This window comes from Arachis hypogaea, chromosome 2 (genome assembly GCF_003086295.3).
Source record: "Arachis hypogaea cultivar Tifrunner chromosome 2, arahy.Tifrunner.gnm2.J5K5, whole genome shotgun sequence".
Taxonomy (NCBI): Eukaryota; Viridiplantae; Streptophyta; class Magnoliopsida; order Fabales; family Fabaceae; genus Arachis; species Arachis hypogaea.
This window is the reverse complement of record NC_092037.1, coordinates 17,378,534-17,403,204: the sequence shown is the minus strand read 5'-3', so window position 1 is coordinate 17,403,204 and position 24,671 is coordinate 17,378,534. Positions and strand designations below refer to the sequence as shown.

The 24,671-nt window shown below is 34.8% G+C and overlaps 1 protein-coding gene and 1 pseudogene across 1 annotated transcript; both read right to left on the bottom strand.

The window, feature by feature from the left end:
• Nucleotides 1-14,517: 14,517 nt before the first annotated feature.
• Nucleotides 14,518-15,328, bottom strand: LOC140176641 (small ribosomal subunit protein uS2-like). Its single transcript, XM_072208176.1, has 3 exons — nucleotides 15,266-15,328; nucleotides 14,937-15,134; nucleotides 14,518-14,700 (listed from the first exon to the last, which is right to left on the bottom strand). The coding sequence occupies exons 1-3, from the start codon at nucleotides 15,326-15,328 to the stop codon at nucleotides 14,518-14,520; spliced, it is 444 nt and encodes a 147-aa protein (XP_072064277.1).
• A 735-nt stretch (nucleotides 15,329-16,063) lies between these two features.
• LOC112722510 (uncharacterized) lies at nucleotides 16,064-20,210 on the bottom strand (annotated as a pseudogene).
• Nucleotides 20,211-24,671: the final 4,461 nt, after the last annotated feature.

Genomic DNA, 24,671 nt, shown 5'->3' with positions numbered 1-24,671 from the left:
CTTTTTCCTTTGAAGTTTAGAATGATTGGCTTCTCTAGGAACTTAGAATTTCGGATAGTGTTATTGATTCTCCTAGTTAAGTATGTTGATTCTTGAACACAGCTACTTTTATGAGTCTTGGCCGTGGCCCTAAGCACTTTGTTTTCCAGTATTACCACCGGATACATAAATGCCACAGACACATGACTGGGTGAACCTTTTCAGATTGTGACTCAGCTTTGCTAGAATCCCCAGTTAGAGGTGTCCAGAGCTCTTAAGCACACTCTTTTTGCTTTGGATCACGACTTTAACCACTCAGTCTCAAGCTTTTCACTTGGACCTTCATGCCACAAGCACATGGTTAGGGGCAGCTTGATTTAGCCGCTTAGGCCTGGATTTATTTCCTTGGGCCCTCCTATCCATTGATGCTCAAAGCCTTGGATCCTTTTTACCCTTGCCTTTTGGTTTTAAGGGCTATTGGCTTTTTCTGCTTGCTTTTTCTTTTTCTTTCTATTTTTTTCGTAATTTTTTTTTCTGCAAGCTTTTGCTTTTCACTGCTTTTTTTTGCTTCAAGAATCAATTTTCATGATTTTTCAGATCATCAATAACATTTCTCTTTGTTCATCATTCTTTCAAGAGCCAACAATTTTAACATTCATAAACAACAAGATCAAAATTATGCACTGTTCAAGCATTCATTCAGAAAACAAAAAGTATTGTCACCACATCAATATAATTAAACTAAATTCAAGGATAATTTCGAAATTCATGTACTTCTTGTTCTTTTGAATTAGAAACATTTTTCATTTAAGAGAGGTGAAGGATTAATGGAATTATTCATAGCTTTAAGACATAGTTACTAACTACTAATGATCATGAAGTAGAGACACAAAACATAGATAAACATATAACATAAAAACGAAAAGCAGAGAAAATAAGAACAAGGAATGAGTCCACCTTAGTGGCGTCTTCTTCTTGAAGGACCAATGATGTCCTTAAGCTCTTCTATGTCCCTTCCTTGCCTTTGTTGCTCCTCCCTCATTGCTCTTTGATCTTCTCTTATTTCATGGAAAATGATGGAGTGCTCTTGATGTTCCACCCTTAATTGATTCACATTGTAACTCAAATCTTCTAAGGAAGTGTTGAGTTGTTCCCAATAGTTATTGGGAGGAAAGTGCATCCCTTGAGGCATCTCCGGAATTTCTTGGTGATGAGCTTCCTCATGCGTCCCTTGGGCTCCATGAGTGGGCTCTCTTGTTTGCTCCATCCTTTTCTTAGTGATGGGCTTGTCCTCCTCAATGAGGATGTCTCCTTCTATAATAACTCCAGCTAAGTAACATAGATAGCAAATAAGATGGGGAAAAGCTAGCCTTGCCAAAGTAGAGGACTTATCGGCTATTTTGTAGAATTCATGGGAGATGACTTCATGAACTTCTACTTCCTCTCCAATCATGATGCTATGAATCATGATGGCCCGATCCATAGTGACTTCAGATCGGTTGCTAGTGGGGATGATGGAGTGTTGAATGAACTCTAACCATCCTCTAGCCACAGGCTTGAGGTCTAGCCTTCTCAGTTGAACTGGCTTGCCTTTGGAGTCTCTTTTCCATTGAGCTCCTTCCACACATATGTCCATAAGGACTTGGTCCAACCTTTGATTAAAGTTGACCCTTCTAGTGTAGGGGCGTTCATCTCCTTGCATCATGGGCAAGTTGAATGCCAACCTCACATTTTTCGGACTAAAATCTAAGTATTTCCCCCGAACCATTGTAAGATAGTTCTTTGGATTCGGGTTCATACTTTGATCATGGTTCCTAGTGATCCAAGCATTGGCATAGAACTCTTGAACCATTAAGATTCCGACTTGTTGAATGGGGTTGGTTAGAACTTCCCAACCTCTTCTTTGGATCTCATGTCGGATCTCTGGATACTCATTTTTCTTGAGCTTGAAAGGGACCTCAAGGATCACCTTCTTCTTGGCCACAATATCATAGAAGTGGTCTTGATGGGCTTTGGAGATGAATCTTTCCATCTCCCATGACTCGGAGGTGGAAGCTTTTGTCTTCCCTTTCCCTTTTCTAGAGGATTCTCCGGTCTTGGATGCCATCAATGGTTATGGAAAAACAAAAATCTTATGCTTTTACCACACCAAACTTAAAATATTGCTCGCCCTCGAGCAAGAGGAGAAAGAAGAGAAGAAGAAGAAGAAGAAGAAAATATGGAGGAGAAGGGGAAGTGTAGGTTTCGGCCAAGGTATAGAAGAGGGGGTTGTGTTGTGTGAAAATGAAGTAGAATGGAGGGGTATATATAGGGAAAGGGGAGAGGTTAGGTTCGGCCATTTAGGGGGGTTTGGGTGGGAAAGAATTTTGAATTTTGAAGGTAGGTGGGGTTTATGGGAAAGAATGGATGGATGTGAGTGGTGAAGGGGGTAATTGGGAAGAGAGATTGAGGTGATTGGTGAAGGGTTTTGGGGAAGAGTGTTTATTGGAAAGAGAGAACGAATGTTGAGAAGAGGGGAGAATATGTTAGGTGGGGATCCTGTGGGGTCCACAGATCCTGAGGTGTCAAGGATTTACATCCCTGCACCAATTAGGCATGTAAAATGCCTTAGCATACCATTCTGGCGTTTAAACACTGAAGTGGTGCACACTCTGGGCGTTCAACGCCCATGTGTAGCATGTTTCTGGCGTTGAACGCCAGTTCCATGCTTGTTACTGGCGTTCAGCGCCAGCTTTCCTCAGGGCACATTCCTGGCATCCAAACGCCAGTATGTTGCTTGTTTCTGGCGTTCAACGCCAGATCCATGCTCTGTTCTGGCGTTGAACGCCAGCCAGATGCACCTTACTGGCGTTTAAACGCCAGTAAGTCCTTCCTCTAGGGTGTGATTTTTCTTTTGTTGTTTTTTATTCTGTTTTTAATTTTTGTATTTTTTTCGTGACTCCACATGATCATGGACCTAATAAAACACAAAATAACAATAAAATAAAATTAGATAAATAAAAATTGGGTTGCCTCCCAACAAGCGATCTTTTAATGTCACTAGCTTGATAGTGGGCTCTCATGGAGCCTTAGAGAAGTTCAGAGCATGATGAAGGTCTCCCAACACCAAACTTAGAGTTTGAATGTGGGGTCTTCTCAACACCAAACTTAGAGTTTGGTTGTGGCCTCCCAACACCAAACTTAGAGTTTGATTGTGGGGGCTCTTTTGGACTCTGTACTAAGAAAAGTTCTGCATACTTACTCTCTTTTGTTACAGAGGGATGGCCGTGTGCCTTAAACACAAGGTAGTCCCATTCAATTGAAGGACTAATTCTCCTCTGTTAACATCTATTACAGCACCTGCTGTGGCTAGGAAAGGTCTTCCAAGGATGATGCATTCATCCTCTTCCTTCCTAGTGTCTAGGATTATGAAATCAGCAGGGATGTAAAGGCCTTCAACCTTTACTAATATGTCCTCTACTAATCCATAAGCTTGTCTTACTGACTTGTCTGCCAATTGTAATGAGAATAAGGCAGGCTGTACCTTAATGATCCCTAGCTTCTCCATTACAGAGAGTGGAATAAGATTTATGCCTGACCCCAGGTCACACAGAGCCTTGTTAAAGGTCATGGTGCCTATGGTACAGGGTATTAAGAATTTGCCAGGATCTTATTTCTTTTGAGGTAAGGTTTGCTGAACCCATGTATCAAGTTCACTAATTAACAAGGGAGGTTCACCTTCCCAAGTCTCATTACCAAATAACTTGGCATTCAGCTTCATGATAGCTCCTAGATATTGAGCAACTTGCTCTCCAGTTACATCTTCATCTTCTTCAGAGGAAGAATAATCTTCAGAGCTCATGAATGGCAGAAGGAGATTTAATGGAATCTCTATGGTTTCTATATGAGCCTCAGATTCCTTTAGGTCCTTAATAGGGAACTCCTTCTTGTTTGAGAGACGTCCTAGGAGGTCTTCCTCACTAGGATTTTCGTCCTTCTCCTCTCTTGTGCATTCGGCCATATTGATTACATCAATGGCCTTGCACTCTCCTCTTGGATTCTCTTCTGTATTGCTTGGGAGAGTACTGGGAGGAGTTTCAGTGACTTTCTTACTCAGCTGGCCCACTTGTGCCTCCAAATTTCTGATGGAGGACCTTGTTTCACTCATGAAACTTAAAGTGGCTTTAGACAGATCAGAGACTAAATTTGCTTAATTAGAAAGGCTCCGCTCAGAATTCTCTATCTGTTGCTGAGAAGATGATGGAAAAGGCTTGTTATTGCTTAGCCTGTTTCTTCCACCATTATTAAAGCCTTGTTGAGGCTTTTGTTGATCCTTCCATGAGAAATTTGGATGATTTCTCCATGATGAATTATAAGTGTTTCCATAAGGTTCACCCATGTAATTTACCTCTGCTATTGCAAGGTTCTCAAGATCATAAGCTTCTTCAAAAGTTGCCTCTTTAGTACTGTTGGATGCATTTTGCCATCCATTCAGACTTTGAGAGATCATGTTGACTTGATGAGTCAACACTTTGTTCTGAGTCAATATGGCATTCAGAGCATCAATTTCAAGAACTCCCTTCCTCTGAGGCATCCCATTATTCACGAAATTCCTCTCAGAAGTGTACATGAATTGATTATTTGCAACCATGTCAATAAGTTCTTGCGCTTTTGTAGGAGTTTTTTTAGGTGAATGGATCCACCTGCAGAATGGTCTGATAACATCTTGGAAAACTCAGATAGACCATAATAGAATATATCTAATATGGTCCATTCTGAAAACATGTCAGAAGGACACTTTTTTGGTCATCTGCTTGTATCTTTCCCAAGCTTCATAGAGGGATTCACCATCTTTTTGCTTGAAGGTTTGAACATCCACTCTAAGCTTGCTCAACTTTTGAGGGGGGAAAGAATTTATCCAAGAAGGCAGTGACCAGCTTATCCCAGGAGTCCAGGCTATCTTTAGGTTGTGAGTCCAACCATGTTCTAGCTCTGTCTCTTACAACAAAGGGGAAAAGCATGAGCCTGTAGACTTCAGGATCTACTCTATTCGTCTTTACAGTCTCACAAATCTGCAAGAACTCAGTTAAAAACTGGTAAGGATCTTCAGATGGAAGTCCATGAAACTTGTAGTTCTGTTGCATTAGAGCAACTAATTGAGGTTTCAGCTCAAAATTGTTTGCTCTAATGGCCAGAATGGAGATGCTTCTTCCATCAAATTTGGAAGTTGGTTTAGTGAAATCACCAAGCATCCTCCTTGCATTATTGTTGTTAGGTTCGGCTGCCATCTCCTTTTCTTGTTCGAAAAATTCATAAAGGTTGTCTCTGGATTGTTGTAATTTAGCTTCTCTTAATTTCCTCTTCAGAGTCCTTTCAGGTTCAGGATCAGCTTCAACAAGAATGCCTTTTTCCTTGTTCCTGCTCATATAGGGAAGAAGAGAACAAGAAAAGGAAGAGGAATCCTCTATGTCACAGTATAGAGATTCCTTTATGTTAGTAGAAGAAGAAAGGGAATATGAGTGAAGAAAAATGAATAGGTAGGGGCAGTGATTTGAGATGAAGAGAGGTGAAGAGAAGTATTAGTAAATGAATAAATAAATAGAAGAAGGGGAGAGATAGAGAATTTCGAAAATAATTTTGAAAAAGTAGTTAGTGATTTTCGAAAATAAAAGATAAGATAGAATTAAAATTAAAACAATTAATTAATTAAAAAGAATTTTTGAAAAAGGGATGAGATATTTTTGAAAATTAGAGAAGGAAAAATAGTTAGGTGGTTTTGAAAAAGATAAGAAACAAACAAAAAGTCAAATAGTTAGTTGAAAAATCAAATTTGAAAAGATAAGAAGATAAGAAGTTAGATAAGATATTTTGAATTTAAATTTTTTGAAAAGGATAAATTTTGAAAAAGATATGATAAAAAGATAAGATAAGAAGATATGATAAAAAGATAGGATTTGAAAAAGATTTAATTTTTAAAATTAAAATTAATTACTTAGCTAACAAGAAACTAAAAGATATGATTATAGAATTTAAAGATTGAACTTTTCTTAACAAGAAAGTAACAAACTTCAAATTTTTGAATCAATTTCATTAATTGTTAGTGAATTTTCGAAAATATGATGTAAAAGATAAGAAAAAGATTTTGAAAAATATTTTTGAAAATTTTCGAAAAACAAAGATAAAATTGAAAAGATATGATTTTAAAAGATATGGTTGAAATTAGTTTTGAAAAAGATTTGAATTTTAAGATCACAATTAATGACTTGACTCACAAGAAATCACAAGATATGATTCTAGAACTTAAAGTTAGAATCTTTCTTAACAAGAAAGTAACAAACTTGAAATTTTTGAATCAAAACATTAATTGATGATGTGATTTTCGAAAATATGATATAAAAATAAGAAAAAGATTTTGAAAATATTTTGAAAAAGATTTTTGACATTTTCGAAAATAAAAAAAAATGAAAAAGATATGATTTTTGAAAAAGATTTTAAAAAGATAAGAATTTTTAAAAGATAAGATTTTTTTTTTGAAAATTTTTTTTTATGAGAGAGAAAAACACTAAAAATACTTAATGCATGAAAATTTTGGATCAAAACACATGATGCATGCAAGAACACTATGAATGTCAAGATGAACACCAAGAACGCTTTGAAGATCATGATGAACATCAAGAACATATTTTTGAAAAATTTTCAATGTAAAGAAAACATGCAAGACATCAAAATTAGAAATCTTTCATGTTTAGACACTATGAATGCAAAAATGCACATGAAAAACACCATACAACACAAAACAAGAAAATACGAAGATCAAACAAGAAAGTTCATCAAGAACAACTTGAAGATCATGATGAATGCAATGCATGAATGCAATTTTTGAAAAATGCATGATGAATATGCAATTGACACCAAACTTAAAACTTGACACAAGACTCTAACAAGAAACATAAAATATTTTTTATTTTTATGATTTTATGATTTTTTTAGTATTTTTTATTATATTTTTCGAAAATTATTTTTTTTGGAAAAACGAAAAATAGAGAAAAAATTTTTTTTCGAAAAAATTTTTTTGAAAACTTTTTGAAAAGAGAATTACCTAATCTGAGCAACAAGACGAACCGTTAGTTGTCCACACTCGAACAATCCCCGGCAACGGCGCCAAAAACTTGGTGGACGAAATTGTGATCATCAACAATGGCTCCAATAATTTGGTAGCTCTCATACGTGAATTACACTTAGTCACAACTCCGCACAACTAACCAGCAAGTGTACTGGGTCGTCCAAGTAATACCTTACGTGAGTAAGGGTCGATCCCACAGAGATTGTTGGTATGAAGCAAGCTATGGTCATCTTGTAGATCTCAGTCAGGCGGATAGTAATTGATTATGGATTATTGGTTTAAATATGATTAATAAAAATAAACAGAAAGTAAAGATAAAGTTACTCATGTACTCCAATGGTGGGAATTTCTGATAGGTGCATGGAGATGCTGTGTTCCTTCTGAATCTCTGCTTTCCTACTGCTTTTATCCAATTTTATCACTCCCTTCTATGGCAAGCTGTATGTAGGGCATCATCATTGTCAATGGCTACATCCCATCCTCTCAGTGAAAAAGGTCCAAATGCTCTGTCACAGCACGGCTAATCATCTGTCGGTTCTCAATCAGGTTGGAGTAGAATCCAGTGATTCTTTTGCGTCTGTCACTAACGCCCAGCCTTCAGGAGTTTAAAGCTCGTCACAGTCATTCAATCCCAGAATCCTACTCGAAATACCACAGACAAGGTTATACTTTCCTGATTCCCATGAATGCCACCATCAATTCTAGCTTATACCACGAAGATTCTGATTAAGGAATCCAAGAGATATGTGCCCGGTCTAAGGTAGAACGGAAGTGGTTGTCAGTCACGCGCGTTCATAGGTGAGAATGATGATGAGTGTCACGGATCATCACATTCATCAAGTTGAAGTGCAACGAATATCTTAGAATAGGAATAAATTGAATTGGATAGAAGATAATAGTAATTGCATTGAAACTTGAGGTACAGCAGAGCTCCACACCCTTAATCTATGGTGTGTAGAAACTCCACCGTTGAAAATACATAAGTGAAAGGTCCAGGAATGGCCGAATGGCCAGCCTCCAAAACGTGATCAATAGTCTCCTCAGATGAATAATAGAATAAAACTGAGACCAAAGATGACTAATACACTAGTAAAAAGTTCTATTTATACTAAACTAGCTACTAGGATTTACAGAAGTAAGTAATTGATGCATAAATCTACTTCCAGGACCCACTTGGTGTATGTTTGGGCTGAGAGACGTGTTTCTGGCGTTTGACTCCAGACAGCAACATGGAATTGGCATTGAGCGCCAGTTTACGTCATCTAATCACGAATAAAGTATAGACTATTATATATTGCTGGAAAGCTCTGGATGTCTACTTTCCAACGCCGTTAAGAGCGCACCATTTGGATTTCTGTAGCTCCATAAAATCTATTTTGAGTGCAGGGAGGTCAGATTCCAACAGCATCAGCAGTCCTTTGTCAGCCTCCTATCAGAATTTTGCACAGGTCCCTCAATTTCAGCTAGAAAATACCTGAAATCACAGAAAAACACACAAACTCATAGTAAAGTCCAGAAATGTGAATTTAGCATAAAAACTAATGAAAACATCCCTAAAAGTAACTAGATCATACTAAAAACTACCTAAAAACAATGCTAAAAAGCGTATAAATTATCCGCTCATCAGTGGGTGGGTTTTCTTTTTTTTTCCTTAACAAAATCAAAACGACAGCGTGTTATACAAACGGGTCGGTTCCCGGTCCGGTCCAACCGGCCGGTTCAACGATTTTCTTGCGGTTTTGTCATCAGTGGTTTTAGTAGGAGAAGCAGACCGTTTTCTACGCCGGTTCTTGGTTGAACTGGTTCAACTGGCCGGTCCGGTCCGGTTTTTAGAACATTGTTCCACAATGAACGAAACGGCACCGTTTGGTGAAGTTTTTTTTGAAAATCGGTTGGGTTCCGGTTCGGTTCGACCAATCGGTTCCTAGTCGGTTCGATGGTTCAATAACGATTTTTTAATTTAGTGGTTATAGCTTCTAGTCAAACCGTCTTGCTCACTGGTTCACGGTTCAACCGGCCAAGACAAATCTCTCCATTGCTAAAAAAAGGAGAACAGATTCACTTGCTCCAATCAATATTCCTAGATTAGAGCTACCTAGTATGAGTACTAAGTAATAAGTAGTTTATTATTATTATTATTATTATTATTTCACTAATAACAATTTTTTTTATACATTTAGTGGGTGCAAGTCTGTTTTAGACTAACAACTTCAATGTGTTTGGACGATACTGAACTTGCAATTGCAGCATACTTGTATGGTAATCATTTGATGGATAAGTAAGTAAACTCAATTAGAATTTTATTTGTTAACGGTGTTGTTAATTTGTTTAGATATTTTTATTTATGTTAAATTATCTTTGGCAGCTACGAGGAGGATATAGTATTTTCAGAGCTTACAGCTCACAGAGACGTATTTAGGAGCTTACTGATGAGCGGATAATTTATACGCTTTTTGGCATTGTTTTTAGTATGTTTTCAATATGTTTTAGTTAGTTTTTATTGTATTTTTATTAGTTTTTAGTTAAAATTCACTTTTCTGGACTTTACTATGAGTTTGTGTGTTTTTCTGTGATTTCAGGTATTTTCTGGCTGAAATTGAGGGACCTGAGCAAAAATCTAATTCAGAGGCTGAAAAGGACTGCAGATGCTGTTGGATTCTGACCTCCCTGCACTCGAAGTGGATTTTCTGGAGCTACAGAAGCTCAATTGGCGCGCTCTCAACGGCGTTGGAAAATAGTTCATACTTTGCCCGAGATTTAATGGCCCAAACCGGCGTTCCAAATCAGCTCAAAACTGCCCGGCGTTAAACGCCGGAACTGGCACAAGAATGGGAGTTAAACGCCCAAACTGGCATAAAAACTGGCGTTTAACTCCAAGAAAAGTCTCTACACAAAAATGCTTCAATGCTCAGCCCAAGCACACACCAAGTGGGCCTGGAAGTGGATTTTTATGTCATTCACTCATCTTTGTAAACCTTAGGCTACTAGTTCTCTATAAATAAGACCTTTTGCTATTGTATTTTCATCTTGGTTCTTCTGGTTCCCTCTTTGGGGCCGAAGCCAATGATCACTTTTATCACTTATGTATTTTCAACGGTGGAGTTTTTACACACCATAGATTAAGGTGTGGAGCTCTGCTGTACCTCGAGTATCAATGCAATTATTATTGTTCTTCTATTTAATTCAGCTTGTTTTTGTTCTAAGATATCACTTGTTCGTCAACTTGATGAATGAAATGATCCGTGACACTCATCATCATTCTCACCTATGAACGTGTGCCTGACAACCACCTCCATTCTACCTTAGATTGAGTGGATATCTCTTGGATTTCCTTAACCGGAATCTTCGTGGTATAAGCTAGAATTGATGGCGGCATTCAAGAGAATCCGGAAGGTCTAAACCTTGTCTGTGGTATTCTGAGTAGGATTCAATGATTGAATGACTGTGACGAGCTTCAAACTCCTGAAGGCTGGGCGTCAGTGACAGACGCAAAAAAATCAATGGATTCTATTCCAACCTGATTGAGAACCGACAGATGATTAGCCGTGCCGTGACAGGGTGCGTTGAACATTTTCACTGAGAGGACGGGACTGTAGCCACTGACAACGGTGATGCCCAACATACAGCTTGCCATGGAAAGGAGTAAGAAGGATTGGATGAAGACAGTAGGAAAGCAGAGAGACGGAAGGGACAAAGCATCTCTATACGCTTATTTGAAATTCTCGCCAATGAATTACATAAGTATCTTTATCTTTATGTTTTATTCATATATCCTCCATAACCATTTGAGTTTGCCTGACTAAGATTTACAAGGTGACCATAGCTTGCTTCATACCAACAATCTCTGTGGGATCGACCCTTACTCGCGTAAGGTTTATTACTTGGACGACCCAGTACACTTGCTGGTTAGTTGTGCGAAGTTGTGATAAAGAGTTGAGATTGCAATTGAGCGTACCATGTTGATGGCGCCATTGATGATCACAATTTCGTGCACCATTTACCCTTTGTACAAATTAAATTAGAGTTTCATTCTTGTTTCAATTTCTGTCTCCCACTTTGTACCAAACAGAATACTGAGATTTATTTCAGTTTCTATCTCTCAGTCTCAGTTTTCTAATCTCTATCTCTCTACCAAACGCTACCTTAGAGAATTAGGAAGTAATTAAAGATAGGGAATGTTAAAGGTTTCGGAGATGTTATATTCTTAGAAAATACTGACCAGTTGTTTTTTTGTTGATTCAATACAATATGGAAAATTTCGTAAAGTTTTTTACTGAGACAACAGACACACTCTCAATGGATCCTCCGCACGCTGGGCATACCTCTTCTGTGCGTGTTTCTCGTGTTTCTCAAATTATTTATAATCAAATTCTAATTCCTTGACAATTTAATTTTTCTTAACTTAATTAATCGCCAATTTCTTGGTCAATTAATTAAGAGAAAAGATGAAGAATATTTTTTATTTAAAGCCACACAATTTTCAAAGTACTATTCCTAGTCAAGTTAAAAATCATGACAACAACAGTTTAGAGCTAATTTCAATATTAAATTTTCTAAAGTAATAACGGAATCCGAGACAAAGTTAGAATATTTTCTAATACTTCTAACCATTAAAGATGAAGAACGAAACTTAATCCTGAAAAAGTAGAAAAACATGAATCAAAATAAAGAAGACACTTGCATTACTAATCTATAAAAATAAAATAGAGCTCCTAACCTTTAACAAGAGAGGTTTAGTTACTCATGGTAGAGAAAAAAATAACTAAAACTAAAGAAGGAGATATTTGGTCAAAGATGATCTCTATTTTGTGAACCTTGTTTATTTATTTATATCTAACTTCCTACGTAACTGAAATTTAAAAGCTAATCTTATCTTTTAAAGAGAAAGATAATTTATTTAAATTTAAATTTAATCTAATCTAAATCCTAACAACCAAATCGTATCTTTCTAGAAGAGGTTGTTGCTAACTAATCATTTAAATCTTGAATCTTGACTTGAATTGAAACTTCCTAGGAGTTGGTTAGGCATTTGGTGGTGGGCTTGGTGTACTTAGCGATGGACTTTGAAGCTCTTTGGATTGTTGGGAGTGAAAAGTGCACTTGGAATTTTAGCGCCCATTACTTGGAATTTTGGTAGAGTTGGGCGCTACGGGTGTTCGCGGTGCGGTTTGGTTCGGTTTTTTTATCGAGGCCATCCGAACCAAACCAAACTAATTAAAATCGGTTTGGTTTGGTTCGGTTTGTTCAGTTTTTCAATCGATTAAAAAACGTACTATCATACTATTTCACAAAGTCATAACATTGAAATCGACAAGTACAAATACACAATAGCTAACAAAGTCTTGATCCAATAAAATTTAACGATAAAAGGAATTCAAATATGACAATTAAAGAAGTTTAAAAGTTCAGTAGTCATCACAACTGAAAATAAAAATAAATTTTCATTAAAAGATAGCCAAGTTATGGTATCTTCTCCAACAAAATAGCTAAACTTCTTAATGCAAACCAACTTGAAATCAAAAAGCAGTTACATAATAATAATAATGATGATGATGATGATGATGATGATGATGATTATAATAATAATAATAATAATAATAACAATAATAATAATCAATAAAATTATTAGAGATTATTCTAAAAAAATTCAAATTTAAAACTATTTGATTTTTTTATATTTAATATAATCAAAAGATATACTATTTTAAAAAATATGTTTGTATTAAAAAAATATGTATTTAATATAAATTCAAATTAAAATATTTTCTTTTAATACATATTTTTTAATACAAACATACTTTTTTTACATAGGATATCTTTTGATTATATTAAATACAAAAATATCAAATGAATTTAACCTTGAATTTTTTGTAGAATAGTCTCTAATAATTTTATTGATTATTATTATTATTATTATTATTATTATTATTATTATTATTATTATTATTATTATTATTATTATTATTATTATTATTATTATTATTATTATTATTATTATTATTATTATTATTATTATTATTATTATTATTATCAACCTAATTCAGAAATATAAATTACACAACCAGAATACAAAAATTCATAGTCAGAAAATTATTAACCTAATTAGAAATTCAGAAATTTGTTAACCAAATCAGAAATTTATTAACCTAATCAGAAATTTAAAAATTCAGTAACCTAATCAGAAATTCAGCAACTTAAAACTCAAAAATTCAGAAATTCAAAACACAAAAATTCAGCTTAATAGGAATCTCATTAATTCAAAACACCCAAATTCATTACCTTAATTCAGAAATCTAAATTCAGAAAAGGGGGATGGAAGACCAGCGAAAACCAGGGCTGACTTACCTGAACCTGATGAAGAAAAGGGGAAGGAAGACTAGCGTCCAGCGAAGACCGGCAACGCGATCAGGAGAAGATGACGACCACGACCAGGAAAAGACGACGACGTTGCTGAGTCTGGGGTGGGAGGTGGCGTTAAGAGACCAGAGGGTGGAAGGCGGCGGCGACGGTCGGTGGTCAGCGGGAAGGAGGCAGAAGGGGCTAAGGGTTTGAGGAGGAGTGGAGACGAGAGTCTCAGGTCTCAGCTCAGTTCTCGCTCTCTTTCTCTCTCTGGAGCAGGACGGCTAGGGTTAGGTTATGTTCAAATGAGAGTGGCTAACATATAATATATATATATATATATCAGGGCATTTTTGTCTTTTCACACAAACAGAGATTTAACGGGTCTCCACGTGGCGGGGACCTCTACCCCCGCCCCCGCCCTGTTTATTATACGGGGCCCCGGCTCCCGTTTTCGCGGGTAAAAATTACCCCCATACCTGCTCCCTGATGGGTAAATCCCCGAGTACCCGCCCCGCTGGGGATTTTTGCCATGCCATGCAAAAAGTAGCATGTCGTTGTCAATTAACTGCTCAAACTTCCATAACGAATCCTCTTAAATTGTTGAAACTAAACAAGCTTCCATCAATACGTCAACAAAATTTTAAAACTCAATACAAAGACTACAAAATATTAAATATGTATGTTTCATAAAGAAATAATCCCGGAAGGAAAATTGCTCAGGAAGCAAAGAAAACATAGAAACAAAATTCCAAACTCGATGCCTAGTCCCAGCCAGTGGGAGCAACACCTCCAGGTGCAGGAACGGATGCCTGTGGAGCTGGAACTGGCTCCCAATCACCTGCAGCTGCGGATTCAAAAGAACTTGGGTCAAATAAACTGCCATCATAGTTTTCGACAGAACTATGTTAAGGCGCACAGATTTTTTTGTATATTGAGGAGAATGATTCTACACAACAACCCAGAATTATTTGACTAGAACATATTAGAAGCAAATACGACAACTATGTTGCATCAAATTTAACAGAGCCAGAGTGGAAATAATTATTCTTACCAGCGTCTGGGGCCCAGTTAGCAGGAGCAGCTGCAATGGGATGCTAAGGAACTGGTTCAGTCCAGGATTGTTCATCTGTAACAGCCCCCCATTCCCCATCAGCTGCGGGGAAGCCTGCAATACCAGCAGCACCAAAATCTTGAATGGCATATTCTAGGGCAGCTGGTAATTCCTCCTCCTCTTGTTGCTTGGCCTCTTCAGGTTCTCTATAGAAGAATAAATCCAACTACACATGAAAAGTTGACAAATTTAGCTAAGGTTCAAAGGAAACCACATAACAAGACTACTATCTTTTGTTAAAGTATGAAATTTTTTACACCTGTATGTACAGCAAGAAAGATTGTTCTAAATAAGTGCATACGAGATCAGACACTTACAATGAAGACATTGGGAAACACAATAAATCTAAAAGTGCTACAAAATAATAATAGTCCAATCCGTTAAGAGCAAAAATTAGTTTACGATCACATCCCACTTAAGCCCCGGATGAATAGTACCCCTCATCTGTAGAACCATCCTTGCTAATAACCAAAACAGACAACCAATACTGTGCTTCCCCTTGTTATTGGCAGGAATGCCAACATTAACATAGCGCATCGGAGAATTGGTGTCACATAAGGCAATGGTCGGAATATTTCCAAGAGCACCTTCCTTAATGGGCTACACATATTTTTTTGAAAAAAAATAGAAAAACAAACCCAAGATGAGATCAATTAATAACAGAATTTCAAACTCCCACAAAAAACATATTGACAGTTAATAGTGAAACAAGTGAATAACATAAGTGGCACCTGATGATCAGTCCTTGGATCAATCAGAATGAGTAGACGAGGCTCGTTATAGGATGTTTGCATTTGATTAGTGAATGTTCTAGGAGTGTGCCTTCCAGCAATTGCATTTGCACCAGTGTATTGTGCAAACTTAAGGACATCTCTCTAACCATATGGCCTAGCAGGCTGAACAATGATGTCCTGTGGGTTCTCGATAGCAACAATGATCCTAGCAGCAAGTTGGAGCTTCTCCCATGTCTTGCCAAGGTTAATTATGTAAATACCTGGGAACAAGGAATACAAAAAATCAACCAAACATAAAAATGCTTTCATAAGCTCTATCATAAAATTATGATAATAAGTTGTTTTGAACACAAAGGTGGTCATACAAAATACACTTACTCGTATCAAAATCCTGATTAGAAATTAAATTGACTCTTTGAATAGAAATCACGAAAAGAATAAAGAAAAATTGACTAACCACTAGATTATAACAAATTTATAAAAAGTATATATCAAAAAAGGAACCCTAGATACAGGAAAAGATAAATGTAAAAAAATCGATTACAAAATTCACAAAAGAGCAAAGAATATATTATAAAAAACAACTACGCACATCTGTGTTGTTTGTATTAGATTTCAAGAACTGAACTACTCACTACAGTTTGAGTAAATATGAAAAAATCTATATCAGAATAAACAATTTGAGACTAAAAAGATATAACATTTTGCAAAATACCCTTCAAACTCGCCATAATCGACACACTCTTCAATAATATTCAAACTTAAAATCCAAAAGGAGAAACGAAAAAGATCACCAAAGAACCCATGATGATGACCATAATGACCATGAGTCAAATGGTGAGCACCATACGTAGCGACCGCAGCAGCAGCACCCCCTGCTAACATTCCACCAACGCCACCAGGCCAGTGCCCTGTTACAACAAAAAGTCAGTACCCACCATGGCTTCATATTGAAATTAAATTATAAGCCATCATCCGGAGAAGCAAAGATGCATTATCAACATAAGCACATTCCAGAAAACATTAGGTGAGAGTCCTATTAACAGTGGCAGAGCCAGAATCTTAAGTTGAGAGGCCACATGGTTCAAAAATTTTTTAAGTAACCAACATCATTAAATGATCCAACTAGCGCTCAACCATGTGGGATAAAGTATTTCATATGCAAACTATTTCACATAGAACATGTATTGTAAAGTTTGTTATCTATTCACCCTAATCCTAATCAGTAGATCAGATGACAATAGCTTCAAGTTTCATTGACATGAGAAACAAAACATAAACAGAGAGAGCAAAATAGAACACAGTATTAAATTACATTATGGAAACATGAACTGGCATCCAATGAGGGAAGTTACAAAAAAAAACATGCCAAAATGTGTAGTAGCCTCGTCGCTCGTGAGCATATATGAAGAATTCCTTTTCGGATCCACTTGGCCAAAACTTATTCGGAAACTTGAGAAAGATCAAATAATCATTCAACAATCTAGGCAAGATCAAATAATCAGTCAACAACCCTGATAATCAGTAACAAATTCAACTCTGATGATTTTTAGCAAAAAAAAAATTAAACTCGGTGATTATTCAGCAACACAGCAACAAATTCAAGATTCAATCACTAACAAATTAATTGATTACCAATTCAACATCATCTCAAAATACAGGGAGAAGGGAATCTGGGAAAGGGAGAACAAGGGAAGTGATGATACATGGACTTACCAAGGGCGACTGGGTGACGAAGAGGACCCGACTCCAGAAGAGGACGAGTGCTTGGCAAAAAAGAAGAGAGATGACAAAGCACAGTCACGTGTTCATCTCAAAAACCATCAAGTTAGTGATCATCTTCATTGGTTCCAAGGCAGTTGGTCAAGAGAGCATCCTTTGATTCATACTGAAGAAACATATAAAAATTAAAATTTAATTTATAGATAATTATGAGTTTCAAGAGTGTCAAAGTTTAGTTTTTAGTATTATTACAAAACAAATATACAAAAAGTAACTGTGTGAGTTGTTTACTCACCTTGCATCCACAAAAGAGGCAATAATTGTGGTCATCCCTTAGTTTCATCAAAACTTCTTGCAAATCCTGAATCGATTACATGTATCACTATCACAGTCGCAACCAAATACGAACGCAGGAATAGATTAACAAAGTTCAACAAGAATGAATTTCAAAGTATAAGAAATACAACAACGACAAGTAAGCTTTGTGCAATGGCTAGGTAGGATCGGCTTAAATGGATAAAATGATGACAAAGTGCAATGAGTAATATTTGTTTAAATCGCTTGGTATTTAGAGTATAACGAGGAGAAAATTAATCAGCAATGGAAGTGTATTGACTTAATGTGTGTGCCTGAGCAGTTAAGATAAAGAGAAAAAGAAAGCATTTATGCTGTTTCCATGTGTTATTCAGGGATGCAACATAAATCAATACCAAAACATGGTTAAAAGGTGCGTTCAACCAAAAATATAACCTTTTAGTTACGCATCTCTTCTGTTATTTCTTCCTCTTCCTCATCTTCCTCTTCTTCATCATCCTCATTCTTTTCTGGTTCAATGATTTCTCTATTCTCTAATTGATCAAGGGCAACCTTTGCCTTATGGAAATTGGCTACAACTCTCTTACTCTGCCATCGCTACTTCTGTCTCAACCCAAAGTCTTGCATTAGATCCTCCTCTTTCCTCCTTTTTCTCTCAGCTATGATTTCCTCCTTTTTTCTCTTCTCCTTGTGAGGATCATCTAAGCCAATACCAGCTCGCGATCGTCGAATCTCAATCCCCACTGGCTCAGCCTACCCAAACCCTCTTTGCCAAGGGCAGCACCGGACGTATAACCCATTTGTTTGAGCAGCTTAAACCCAATGTTGGATTGTGGTATTGGAGCTTCCACTTTTGCTAATGTTTGCTCATCCTCTTCTTTCTGCTTTCTATCTCTTTCAAGTTTCCGCCGTTCTTGCCAACTGGGTGTTTTTAACTTATTCTTGGAAGAGCTGATCGGAGGGTCTTTCTTGCCAGATATCTGCACATAAGAAAGGGATCCTCTTCACCAAAATGCAACTATAGTACATACAATCCGTAAAATAAAAGAGGTTAACATAATTTAAGCCATAATTTAAACATGAGGAGCCTAAGAAGGCCGTGAGACGTTGAAACACCGGCGATGACCTTCGATTGCGAGACAAGAGAGGAGATAGGGAGAGATCTTGCGTGCGACGCACAGTGAGACAGATAAGAGAGATCCAGCAGAGAGAGACAGAGAGATGATAGGAAGAGGAGAGAAGAAGATGAAGAATACTAAAACTTTTAGAGGCGTGAGGGTTTCTGAACCTAGACGAAGAAAAATTTTAATTTTTTGTTTTTTTAATATGTTTAATTCAGATGAAGAACAAATTTGATTTTTTTTAATATGTTTTCGTTTTGTTGTTTAAATTATTTGAAACTATAAAATTAGGATTAATTGAATTTTAAAATTTGATTAATTTAAAAGGGTATTTTTGTCTAATCAAATAAAGGAAGGATGTTTAAGAATTTTTATAAAATTATATAAAAAATATATTTTTATTTTAATTTAATTAAAGGAGTGTATTAGTAAAAGTGGTAATATAATATATATTTAAAAAAGAAAAAATTAAATGCTGATATAGAAAATAAATTTCACATGGCTTGTTATTACTTGTCCGTATTTTAAATATATCGATACGTATGAATTTATCATCGTACCATAGCAAACACCTATATAGTATATTTTTAGTTCTTTTAGTCATAGTTGTCAAAACCGAACCGGTCAGGTTACTGGGTCATTGGGTTACTGGTTCAACCGGTGGGTCACTGGTTGAACCGATAGAACCGGTCAAACGTAAATAAAAAATATAAAATAGTAAAAAATTGAATAAAGTGATAATTAGGTCCTTAAAATTTTCGATTTCAGATTAATTATCCCTTGAAAAAAAATAAAGTACCAATTTGGTCCTTCAAGATAGTAAATAATGAACACATTATGTCCCTCCATTAATTTATCATGTGAAATTTAGTGGTAATGCTTATATGTCCCTACTAATTAGTCCTAAGTCGAAATCTTCGAAGACCTACTAACTTAATACTCTAAAAGATTTAAAATAAATATCTTTACTAACATTTTAATATGTAAATGTAAATATTAAAATATTTTATACTTATTTTAATAATTCTATAAATTTTAAAGAATTAAAAAAAATTGAGTGTAAAACTAAAATTAAATTAAATAAATATAAAATAATCCAGTTGTGTATCTATATAATATATAGAATAATTAGCACATAGATTTACAAATGAAAGCACCAGCTTGGTGGCATTCCCTATTGAAGCCTAGCAAGGAGGCATGGGTCACTGGGTCAACCAGTGAGTCGCTAATTCACCCGGTTGACCCGGTCATAATTAAATAAAATTATAAAAATAAAAATAAAAATTAAAACTTAAAATATATGTTTTAATAAATATATTAATAACAATCAAAGATCAATTCCTAGATATAATTTAAGATGCAAAAAAAATAACAAATTAATTATTAGTATAAAATATTTTTTTAATTTAAAAGAACACGAGAGAAAAAAAACATAACACAATAAAACTTGGTATTAATGTGAATTCATGTTTTAAAAAAATAAAAAATGAAATTCATTTAAAATTAGTATATAATTATTTTTTGATGTATAAGTTAACGAGAAATGTGTTGGCAGAGTGGCACAAGAGGAGACCTTGCATGTAGTAGGTCCCTTGTTTGAACCTTTCAACGATGCTTTTTACCAATTTCGGGACAGCGGAGCACCTACGGTGGTTTGTGGCCCGTGAGTGCATCCGTGGACTCGCACGGGTCAACAGCGGTTCAGACACGAACCTTTCAACGATGCTTTTTACCAATTTCGGGACAGCGGAGCACCTACAGGGGTTTGTGGCCAGCGAGTGCATCCGTGGACTCGCACGGGTCAACAGCGGTTCAGACACGAATCGGCCGGTTTTTAACGGGTTTGACCATCGTTGACCGAGTCAATTGCGTGTTCGGTCCACAGTATCAACCGAACTGGTCAGACCACCGGTTCACTGGTTTTCCGGTCGAACCGGTCAGTCCGGTCCGGTTCTGATAACTATGCTTTTAGTACTCTTTTTTAGTATCTATAGTTTTTTACTATTATTATTATTTATGGTTAATTTTCTGTTTAATTTACTTTACCTAATGAGATCAATAAATCATATTATGAAAAGATAATAATAAATATAATATACAAAAATCACAATTAAAAGAGTATATAATGTCAAATAAAAATTTAACCAAAAAATAAAAATAATAAATAATAAAAAAAGAGAGCTCATGTAGAGAGAAATAATAAGAATTTCATAAATAATACAATAACATGTTTAAAGGATAAAATTGGTAAAGAAAAAATAGATGTTTAGTGTAAATGGCTAAAAGCCAGTTAGTGAACCGCAGAAGCTAGAAATTGTTGTTTCTGGTAAACGTGATTTTGACTACAAAATCACTTCTCGTTTGCCAAATCAAAAGTTAACCAAACAAAAAATTGAAACTTTCAATAAGCTTAAACGTGCTTTTTCTTCTCAAACGGATTTTCCAAAAACACACCCTCAATATATTGAGAAAATTAGTGATCAATATCCGACATTCTTCGTTCTAATCAACATAACTTTTAAAGTAGCATGGACATAACTGAACATACTGTTTACATCAACTTTCTTTGATATTGCATTGATGATCAATTTTCTTTGTTGAAGTATTTCTTGTATTTCTTTAGGGTGTCTTTAGAAATTCAAATAACTAGAAATAATTTAATTTGTAAATCAAATCTTATATTTGGAATAGATAAAATTTAAGAATTGGTTTGATTTTTAAATATATGAAATTTACAATATAATTAAGATCAAGTTTGAGGTAGCAGTTTTGGGGTGTTTATTAGTGGTGATGAAAAACTATGGGATAAATAAAAATTAAATTATTATATAAATATTTAAATCAACTTAATTTTTATTTTACATAAATTTAAATATACTTCATTTTAATTCATTTCATTTCGAACCAAATGAAATTGATTTTAAAAATAGTTTCAAATACACTTTTATGTAAAGTACACTATTGAACCAAAATTGATATGCTTGTATTATTGGCAAGTTGACCAAATTACATCAAGTAATACTACGGTGAATGAATGTCGTTCTCACGATGATTACGGGTGGCAAGTCCGCCCCAACTCGCCCTGTCCCACCTAGGCCGTCCCATAAACGGGACGGGCCAACCCGTCCTGCCAACTAAAATGGGTTCAAAATGCTAGTCTGCCCCATTTTATGGCGGATTGTTGGGTCGGCGGGTTAGCCCGCTTGACTTTTTTTTTAAATAACACTCATTAAAGTGAACTAAAATATAGTAATTAAAAAAGCAAATAAAAATAAAAAATAGTCAAATTATAATATAATTTTTTCACTATCTTTTTTTTAATTTTTAACTTTAATAAAATTGTTCAAAATAATATTTGTCAATAAAACTATCTTTATTTTGAAAAATAAGTCATATAATTTGAACAAATATGCAAAATTGTAAAATAAGATAAATAAAGTTAATAACTAAAAGAAGAATAAAAACAAAAACAAAAAAAAGTGTTTGAAAATTGTATAATTATTAATTTTATAATAGTAATCACTTTTTTATTTAATAAAAAAAGAAAAATAAAAATATTCGGACTGGCGGATTGGCCTGCCCCGCCCCGCCAAAACGCGCCAATTTGGCGGTGCGAGTTTGGCGAATTTTTTTAATTTGGCGGGCTCCATATCCTAGCCCGACGGGTTCATCCCGTTTTGCCACCCCTAACGATGATTAACGGATTAAAGCAAGCAATGTCTAATTAAATCTCTAATTAGGTCAATCAAACATTGGCAAGAGGGTTGTGGATCTTGAATTAGAAGCAAGAACAGTGAAGAGGAGAATTGAGAGAACGAGAGAAGGCTTAGGTAGCATTTGTTTTGAGGTACTGGAATAAAGACTGAGAGACGGAGACCCTGTATCATATTTCTTGGCTCAGAGACTGGTACTGAAATTTCTGTCTCTGTCCTCAAAATTTCAGTACCTCCAAAAAGTGGGGACACAGGGCTGAAATTTTTAGAGACGGAGACTGAAATTTTAATAACATTTTATACCTAAAATACCCTCATTTCAATTAATTAATTCCAATTTTACCCTTTGTACAAATTAAATTAGAGTTTCATTCTAGTTTCAATTTATGTCTCCCACTTTGTACCAAACAGAATACTGAGATTTATTTCAGTCTCTATCTCTCAGTCTCAGTTTTTCAATCTCTATCTCTCTGCCAAACGCTACCTTAGAGAATTAGGAAGTAATTAAGGATAGGGAATGTTAAAGGTTTCGGAGATGTTATATTCTTAGAAAACACTGACAAGTTTTTTTTTGTTAATTCAATACAATAGGGAAAATCTCGTAAAGTTCCTTACCGAGACAACAGACACACTCTCAATGGATCCTCCGCACATTGGGCATACCTCTTCTGTGCGTCTTTCTCGTGGCGAGAACAGAACAACAAGGAAAGACTTGGCCAACCTGCCCGATGCTTGTGTTTCCTTACTTTGACTCAAGTAAAAATCTTTTCACAACAAATTATTTATAATCAAATTTTAATTCCTTGACAATTTAATTTTTCTTAACTTAATTAATCGCAAATTTTTTGGTCAATTAATTAAGAGAAAAGATGAAGAACGTTTTTTATTTAAAGCCACACAATTTTCAAAATACTATTCCTAGTCAAGTTAAAAATCATGACAAAGAGTTTAGAGCTAATTTCAATATTAAATTTTCTAAAGTAATAACGGAATCTGAGACAAAATTAGAATATTTTCTAATACTTCTAACCATTAAAGATGAAGAACGAAACTTAATCCTGAAAAAGTAGAAAAACATGAATCAAAATAAAGAAGACACTTGCATTACTAACCTATAAAAATAAAATAGAGCTCCTAACCTTTAACAAGAGAGGTTTAGTTACTCATGGTAGAGAAGAAAATAACTAAAACTAAAGAAGGAGATATTCGGTCAAAGATGATCTCTATTTTGTGAACCTTGTTTATTTATTTATATCTAACTTCCTACCTAACTGAAATTTAAAAACTAATCTTATCTTTTAAAGAGAAAGATAACTTATTTAAATTTAAATTTAATCTAATCTAAATCCTAACAACCAAATCATATCTTTCTAGAAGAGGTTGTTGCTAACTAATCATTTAAATCTTGAATCTTGACTTGAATTGAAACTTCCTAGGAGTTTGTTAGGCATTTGGCGGTGGGCATGGTGTATTTAGCGATGGGCTTTGAAGCTCTTTGGATTGTTGGGAGTGAAAAGTTCACTTGGAGTTTTGGCGCCCATTACTTGGAATTTTGGTGGAGTTGGGCGCTAGGGGTGTTCGCGGTGCGGTTTGGTTCAGTTTTTTTATCGAGGCTATCCGAACCAAACCAAACTAATTAAAATCGGTTTGGTTTGGTTCGATTTGTTCGGTTTTTTCAATTGATTCAAAAAATATACTACCATACTATTTCACAAAGTCATAACATTGAAATCAACAAGCACAAATACATAATAGCTAACAAAGTCTTGATCCAATGAAATTTAACGATAAAAGGAATTCAAATACGACAATTAAAGAAGTTTAAAAGTTCAGTAGTCAACACAACTGAAAATAAAAATAAATTTTCATTAAAAGATAGCCAAGTTATGGTGTCTTCTCCAACAAAATAGCTAAACTTCTTAACGCAAACCAACTTGAAATAAAAAACTAGTTACATAATAATAATAATAATAATAATAATAATAATAATAATAATAATAATAATAATAATAATAATAATAATAATAATAATAATAATAATAATAATAATAATAATAATAATAATAATTTTTATTTTTATTATTATTATTATTATTATTATTATTATTATTATTATTATTATTTTATTTTTATTTTTTGGACAAAAGACTGTTATGTCGAATAGAAACGTTGAGAATTGACTTGTATATTATTTGTTTTTGGAGACTAAAATGTCCATTTTTAAAATTTTCAAACCTATTTACAAACCTTCAGAATTGATGTTGTATATTAATTTTTTGGGGGGCTAAAATGTCCAATTTTAAAATTCTTAGGAACTGATTTGGATAATTACTCTATAATTAAATTTCGAGAATCTCTAAAGACGAATTCATTTGAGATCAAAGTACTCAACCTAAAATTTTTTGAACACTAATTTAAATTTATCCTTAGGATAATAAATATTTAGTATGACTTGTGAATTATGATTATTTTATTTAATTAAAAAAACCCATGTCAAAACTATGCCCGTAAACATTATGAAAATTTCTTGTT